This window comes from Pterocles gutturalis, unplaced genomic scaffold (genome assembly GCF_000699245.1).
Source record: "Pterocles gutturalis isolate BGI_N339 unplaced genomic scaffold, ASM69924v1 scaffold48257, whole genome shotgun sequence".
Lineage (NCBI taxonomy): Eukaryota > Metazoa > Chordata > Aves > Pterocliformes > Pteroclidae > Pterocles > Pterocles gutturalis.
The window spans coordinates 23606-32148 of record NW_010111988.1 but is presented as its reverse complement, the minus strand read 5'-3'; the positions used below and the strand labels follow the sequence as shown (position 1 = coordinate 32148).

General features: G+C 36.8%; 1 protein-coding gene across 1 annotated transcript; it reads left to right on the top strand.

The window, feature by feature from the left end:
- The first annotated feature begins 193 nt into the window (after nt 1-193).
- PIGB (phosphatidylinositol glycan anchor biosynthesis, class B) lies at nt 194-8501 on the top strand. Its single transcript, XM_010073889.1, has 10 exons — nt 194-319; nt 908-1012; nt 1180-1310; nt 1896-2036; nt 2456-2507; nt 2919-3130; nt 4368-4432; nt 6556-6766; nt 7534-7714; nt 8243-8501. Exons 1-10 carry the CDS (start codon nt 194-196, stop codon nt 8372-8374), a joined length of 1356 nt encoding a protein of 451 aa, XP_010072191.1. The 3' UTR covers nt 8375-8501.
- The last annotated feature ends 42 nt before the right edge of the window (nt 8502-8543 follow it).

Genomic DNA, 8543 nt, shown 5'->3' with positions numbered 1-8543 from the left:
TTCGGTGCCGCCCCTGCGGCGCGGTGAGCGGGAGCGGCGCTCGGGGGGAGGCTCCCCGGCAGGCAGCCGTCAGCTCGAGCAGTGACAAACCCACTGCGCTGGGCACGGGGTTAACGTGTGGGCGCGGACCATCTGAGCATAACACAGCTCGAGTGAAACTTCTTGTTTCGGTTGTTCGTCATCGATCCTTAACATGAGTAATTATGGGTACCTAACGTGGGAGTGGGCGCACGGCTTACGGGGCTACTCCTACCCCCTGATCTTTGCAAGCATCTACAAAGCTCTGCAGCTGCTGGCTAAGGATGATGTTCAGCTGCTGGTGAGTATAATCCAAAAAAGCATTTTGTTTAAATTCAGTGTGTTTTTAGTGTTGTCCGGGTAAAATACAGAGCCTTACATCTGGCAATTAGAGATGTCCATGCACAGAGACCCCCCTGAAGTGTTGTGTGTGGGAGCAGAACTCATTCATAGATCTCCAGGCACAGTACTGATGCCTGTGACTGCAGAGGGTTATTCGCCTCCCCCACTGATCTCCTTGAGTTTCATACTGGTAGTGTCTGCCACTGCATCATAATTGCTCAGTGGTTCTGTTTTCCAAAGTGTTTAATAATAGATATTTGTACTGAGCTCAGTAAGAAAAGCCTTTTTTGACTTCTATTGGAGATGAATGGCAAAGAATTTTACTTTCAATTTCTGAACACTTTCAGCTGAACTTTAGACTTACTTTGTTGGGGCAGAAATACTAGTCTTAGCAAAGGATCTTACCATCATAAAAACCTAGCAAGAGTATTCACTAATTCACTTACTATTTTCATGTCTGAACAGTTATTCACTAATTCAGTAGTCCTCTCTTTGAACTTGGAATTGAACAGGTTTGTTGCAAGTAAAATTTTCTCTGCTTATGTAGATATGGGTCCCTAGACTTTCACAGGCAGTGCTGGCAGCTTTTGCTGATGTGAAGCTTTACTCATTGGTGCGACACCTTGAAAATGCAGAAACAGCAAAGTATGTGGTGAGTCTCAGCCTTTTAAAAAGTTTTATGTGTAAGTTATGTATGTTAATAAAGTCTGTTGCAGTATAAACAACAGCAAAATTATAATAAGATATACCTTGAAGAATTATCACCTTCAGAATTTAACATTTCTCCCTGTTCATCCTGTTTTCCATTATTATTTTCAGTACTTCTGCCAGCTGTGTTCCTGGTTTACATGGTATTCCTGTACCAGAACTCTAACAAACACCATGGAAACTCTTCTTACCATTTTTGCTCTTTCCTATTATCCAATAAAAGGTTCCAAGATGGGAAGCAGGTGAGAAACTTTCTACTAACAGTACTGATAATTTTTGGCTTGGTTATAACACCAATCTACTGCTACTACTTAAAATCCTGACTTTTATCTTAAAATATAAGGCAACCAAAAACACCTCATTCATGTAGGAAGAGCTCTAGATCGTGGAAAGAACAGCAACTGTCATATTTCCTCTAAATTTTTTTTGAGGCTGTGATACAGCTGGTATGCAAAATTATTATTCTCCAGTTCCCTTTGGCAAAGTAGCACTTTATGAGAAACTTTAAGCTTTAAAGGACTGGAATTTGTGGTACCTTGGGAAAAGATAACAAAAGCTTGTTTGGGGTCCAGACATAGGTAAATGTGTGGTTGCACCTTTCTTTACCAGCTATCTATTTTAAAGCAAGTACGTGCTTCTAGTTAGCAACTCCATTGTTAATAAAGCAAAACAGAATATCCGCACTGAAGAGAATCAAAATTATCTTCAGTATGAAAAACTTCTGGTCAGAGACGTGACAGTATTTAAATTGTTGAAATGTCACTGTCTGCAGGAACTGAGCAGACCTTTTTATAAACGTCTGATTTTCTTATGTTCCTGCATTCTAGTTGCAAATATTTAGCTTTGATAGCACTTGCAATTGTTATTCGTCCCACCGCTGTTATTCCATGGATACCTTTGGTCTTCAGTCATTTTTTGCAAGAACAGAGGAAAACAGACCTTATCCTATGCAACTGCATTCCAGTTGGGTAAGTTCTTTCTGAATTTAAATTATGACTGTACACAGCTATATCTTAAGATTGATTTTACCACTTCAAAGGCAGACAACCCAAAAAAGCTGATTTAATGTAAAAAACAAGGAAAAAAAATTTTTTTCAAAAGTTTAGAGAAGGAGAATGCTTCCTTTAAATTAATGTATATGCTGCAAAAAAGCACTATGGGAGATTTTATGAGGATGAGACATGAACAGCATTCCAGCTTAATCTGGGATTGTGCCAAGGATACTGGCTGATGGCAAGTGGCCACTGTAAAATGGCTATGAGTATGGATAATCTCAAAGATTAGGAATAACTCTTCAGGGAGTTTTGACAGCTACTTGGAGAAGAGCAGAATCTGATCCAAAAGCATTTCAGGCACTATCAGCACAACCAACTTTCCATTTTTGCAGATTGGTCACAATAGGAACCTCTTTAATGATTGACCGTGTGTTTTTTGGTGAGGTAAGTTGTTTTAAACTTGACTTAGAAGAAAAAGGTTGGGTTTTAGCATTTTAACATAGATGGATGTTTCAGACTTCTCTTAACTTCTGTTACTTCTGTGACTGTGTCTGGCCTATGATCTCTAAATAAATCCTAAGCCATAAACCCTTCAACACTGACTTCTCAGTCATTTTAAATGACAGACTTAAAATCAGTATGCTCAGCTCTCAATAAATCAATAGTTATCAACAAACTACAAAACTTACATGCTTCTGTGTTTAATTGCTAAATATAGGAAGAAAAAAACATAATTATGAATGAAAATGCTGTATCATTTAAGGCCAGTGATGACTCTGTAATTCAATTTAGGTGTTGGTTTTCACGTTGGATTTGTATTTAACTTTTCTTTCTCCCCTCCCCTGAATCTCCCAGTGGGTACTGGTTCAGCTGAACTTCCTGAAATTCAATGTGCTGCAGAATCTGGGAACGTTTTATGGGTCTCATCCTTGGCATTGGTACTTCACTCAGGGACTACCAGTCATCCTGGGTACTCATCTGCCTTTCTTTATTCATGGCTGTGTGCTGGCACCAAAAAGGTATCGCATCTTTCTAGTGGCAGTGATTTGGACAGTGGTGGTATACAGGTAATTTCTCCTAACTATAACTACTATCTTTCACTGGTTGTGGGTTTTTTTTCAAAGCTCACGTCCTCTCTAGAACAAAAAAGCATAATATTCAGGTTAAGTGATGGAGAACTTTAAACTATTAAAATACTCCAAGAAATGCAGTCAATTATACAATAGTTTCTAGAATCTTATGTAATACTACTTCTTGTATTGTTACCAAACATGTATTTTTAGAATTTATTAGACTCTTAAAGATAAAATAATTCAGCATGAAATTCAGTGGAAAACAAACAAAAAAAAAACCTATCACCCAACAATGGGTTTAAGCAACAATAGAACTAATTAGAAAAACTGTTTACTACATGCCTGTTAACAAAAATGCCATTTCATTTGGTTCTTAAATAGATCCCCAGTAAGATGAGAGGTTCTTAGGCCTCTAAAACTTACTCCATTCACATGTCTACACAGAGTTCTTAACATTTATTATAGGACTGTATGTCTCATTTTAAGTTGAGAAGTAGAAGAAAAGGTAAGTTATTTCTGAAGCATCAGAATTAACTGTAGATTAAAAAAGAGACACTGTAAGACAAGAAAAGATACAGCAAATTAATAAATACAAAGTTATAAATGAAATGGCATTGGACTACAGTAGTAACAGAATACAGAAAAACAGTAGCGAGGCCACAAATGACATCTCTTCTTTCAGTCCAGCTCAAAGCTGGATGTAGCTCTGTTGAGTTTAGGCCTTTTTATCTCCCTTAGTGTCTTGTAAGAACCTGTTTGGTTTCCATGACACAAACGCCTTGCAGTAATCTCCAGAAAAGCCCCAAAAGTTGGCATGGGAAAGGGGGGTAAAGTTGTATTACCAGAGGTGAATGTTACTTTGTTAGATACAAATGTGTACTTGAATCTCGGCTTACCAGCCACCCTTTTTATTACAGAAAGCAAATGGGTGGAGTACTAGCTAGGGCATGTATAGCAGCCGTGGAATCAGAGCACTTAATTGCTGGAGTAGTAGCCAGGTACTGTTACTGGTGTTTGGTTTAAACTGACCAAATAATCTTAACTTAAATGTACTCATTATGTTCTTAAAAAGTGACAATTTGCATTTTTACTCTAAACTGCTTCAATGCCAAAAGCTTTTTAGTCCATGCAAGTGCTTTTCTTCCAGTCCTCCATGCTCTAAAACATATTTTGCCAACAGAACTGATGCATTTAACTTTCTTGCTGTAGTATTGTATCTGATTTATTACAGCATGCTGAGCCATAAAGAATTCAGGTTCATCTATCCAGTACTACCATTTTGCATGGTTTTTTGTGGTAAGCATTGTTTTAAAATGTCTTGCAACTTTCCCTGCATATAATTTTCACCTAAAGAGTGACTGTTAATAGTCAGTGTAGGTATCTGTGGAAGGATTCTTAGAACTAGCCTAACCTTTTCTTACAGCTGGGGGTGGGGAGGTGGGAACAGCAGGTGACTGAAATAGAGATGGAGAGTCCTTAGCATGGATAAAAAAGTACTTCCTGCAAAAAATACTAAAATTACCTCACTGACTCCTAACTTTAGCAATGCCACCCTTACAGTGAATTTCTTTCCTTGGCTCCTTGGTAGTATTTTTCCATCCGCTTCTCTCAAATATGTCTGACAAATGCCTTCAAGTATGCAACAAAAAAAAATTATTCAAAACCTAAAATTATCCTTTTTGAGATTCAGGTGTGTTAATAGATGATGCTAGTTATTTGTCTGCTCTTGACCAATCATGAGCTGGAGGTTACTTCCCACTGAAGTTTTAGAGCAGTTAATGTGATAGCTTTTTCCTTCAGCCATGGTAAGGCAAATTTGTTAAAAAAGGAATAAGGTCCCTTAACTAATGTGCTTAACTTAAAAAATAATTAAAGAGAATCTATCCACAGTTCAAACTGGAAAGCATGTTGCTTTTGCTATCTTAAGATTTTTCTGATACTTTAACTGAAACTTTTAAAAGTATTCATTTATCTTTTTTCCTGTTTTGTTTTGTGGTTTTTTATCTCTTAAACACAGAAAAGAGCCTAATAAGGAAGTATTTTATATTTTACAAAACTAGGTATTAACTACGCTAGTGTATCTATAGGAAAAGAAATCATGAAGTGAAGTCTAGTATGCTGAAAAGTTACAAAGGAAAGATTAAAACTTCAGGAACATGAAGCTGTATAGCTTTAAATACAAGTTAAAAACATATGAATCAATGAAAATTGTAATTGTCTTTAATGTGTTTTGCTAGTGTAAACAGAAGTAAATCTTATTTCAATAATTCTGCTCTCTGCTGAGATCAAATGAGTAATATGTCTTGGCTTAGTTCAATAGCAGATTTAAGACAAGCCAGCTCTACCTCACGTGCAGAAAAATTCCAATCAGACCACTCTTTTTTGTTAATATCCCTCTTAACTTTCATGTCTATAAGGGAATGAGGTCATCTCTGCAATTTATCAAAAACACTATATATAAAAGCAGAAAAAGACCCCATGTGAATTTCAAAGTAATTTCCAAGCACACTTTAAGATAAGCTAAGAGCTTTTCACAAAAACAGTTAAAAAAATGCCTATAACAGAATTTTTCCACTGGTGTTTAAACCACAGACTGATTAGTGGACTTTGTTTTCATCCGAGATAAAGATCTGCAATTTGTCACAACAGGCCAACTCAAGACTTAAATTAGTCTGACTGACTTCTGAAACAAGCCTATTCTAACTTGTTTCTTTTGATTCAGTAAAGGCAATCACAGAGCGAGTCTGCATAAAATATTTTTATCTCCTAATACTGACACACACACATGACGTAATAAGGGTTTCCAGACTGGCTGCAACATGAAGCAGTCTTCTATGCCAGGTTCATTTAAGTGGTGGATGTGAGAGACAGATTTATACAACTATCTTTCCCAAGGAAAAATGTCCTATTATTAGCTCCTTCAAGAAAAATGGGGAGAAGAGGCAGGGATGGGAGTTGGGAAAAGATGGAAGAGTAAACTTTTCCAAGGATAGTGGCTTAAAAATTAATAACAATAAGGAAATGCTGTAGCTTTCAGCATGGTGGAGAAGAATACCACAGCCATACCCAAGCACATGTAGTTACCATTTATTCTGGCTCTACTTTGAGACGCGTGAATCAGAACACATCAGCAAGTTGCCACATATCATTTATCCAAATTAACAAATGGACTATTTTTTCCCCACAAGAAATTAAAATTAAGCTCTAAAGAGATAAAGCACATTTACACTGTTAGATCCAAGAGTTAATAAGGGCAAAGTCCAACCTTTGAATTTCTGTTCAAAGAGTAAATACCTCAAAGCACGGTATTGTTATCAACTGAGTAACGGTTTTCCAGTAAGTTACGGTACTTTCAAAAATACTGTGTGGAATTGTTAGTATTTGCTTATCTCCAAAACTTAACTCAAATGTTTTTATAGGATATTCTTTGAAACACCTGAAAGCATGGAAGAAATCTGCAGCAAGTTTCCTGCTTTTATCAAACTTAGTCCCAGCACTGTATACAGGCTTGATTCACCAGCGAGGCTCTCTTGATGTTATGAGTCACATACAGCAGCTCTGTAATAACTCTTACCAGTCACAAGCTTTTGTCTTCATCATGATGCCATGCCATTCTACTCCATTTTACAGGTATTAAAATAGTTACCAGTGTACTATATTAAAATCCATACATTTAAGGTGAAATTAAGATTTATTTTTTTCCTAAGCTTAATAAATAGAGATGGATAAATGTGTAAAGGAAGGGTTTTGATTTTTCATGAAGTTAATGCAGAATGAATGGGGGAAATAAGCCAAATGCTTATACCACAAAATAAAATTCAGCATCTAGGCTTTATTCAGTTTTTGTAAAATAGCTTTGTATGAGGATATGCAGTAAGTCTTATGACCTCTGAAGGTAAGTCATACTGCTTCATTATGGTAACTTTTGTAGTAAAACTAAAGACTAATTGTTACAGTCAAAATGTGTTAACTTCACTTCTGCTGCTAGAGAGTAAAGAAATGTAATTACAACATACAATGACTGAAGTCACTCTTCCAAAACGTTTGCAGTAGATCCTGGCAAGTAAACAAAACCTTAAAGCAGATATGAACAGTGAAGCGGATACAGAAAAGTACTTTTTTGAAGTTGATGTTGCACAGATGGTATCTTTATTACAATAAATCTACTTTCTGTGAACTGCTAACAACATAGTCAAGCAGTCTGGAGCTGAATCCATGTGTTCTACTTTTGCTTTCATATGAAGTACATATGAAAGGGAAGAAAATGTGAATCTGGGGGGAAAAAACCTAATTATTCAATTTTGGTTTTGACTGAGGTATCTTTAAGTGCTGAGTCATTTCAAATCTTAGATATTGGTCAGTTTATCCTGAAGTATTTGTTTTGTTTTTCTCCCTAGTCACGTTCACTGTCCTCTAAAAATGAGATTCCTTCAGTGTCCCCCAGACCTAACTGGAAATGAGAGCTATATTGATGAAGCAGATGTATTTTACTCTAATCCACTTGCCTGGCTTAATAAGGAGTTTTACAATGATACATTATTACCCAGTCACTTGATCTTCTTCAGTGGGCTAGAACAGGTATGGTAACTGCAAGTAACAAAATAGATTAGGGGAGTGTTAAGATATTTGAAGACTGTTGTCCACAACTTTTAAAATACAGCTTAAATTCAAATTGAACCCTCTAGTTCATAATACAGTATAGATAACATGCCAGTCATATATATTTAACATTCATATATACCCTCTCCTCTGTGCAAATTCTAGATGCCTTCTCCTCAAACCTATTAAAACAAATGTGCGGTCTGTTCCCAGAACCATACACTTTTAAAGTAAGCAACAATGACAAGCAAAAATGCCTGCAGTCAGAGTACCTTTTCCCTTCAATTATTTTATGAAGTCCGTGTACTCAAAGAACAGTGTCTGGTGAATATCCACTCCGGACAGATCAAACAGGATAGGTACCTCTTTTTCTAGCAGTCTTTCCTAAAATAAAGGATAAAACTTCCAGGGGACAGTTGAGTGATGGTTTTCAGAAAACTTTGGAACACTGTTCTGATGCTCTCAACTGTTTTCTGACTGTAGAAACTCATGTATGTTCATTTACAGGAAATATCATCATTTCTAGCTTTAAGGGGCTATGAGAAAACAGCCACTGTCTTTCACACTCATGTACCTCAAGGACGAGTTGGAAGCCACATCTACGTCTACAGGAAAAAAAATGAAATGAATCATACCTGAAGATCAGTTTCTAGACTTAAGACCTAAGATCAGTTTTGCATAGCAGTACTATGCCTAGAAGATCCTGTATTGCAGAAAGGAGAGAGTAGTGAGTCTGAAATCGGTAAGTCATATGGGGAGTCTGATTAGGCAGCCCTTGGCTGTCTGGAAACTCCTAGACCTCTTCCTG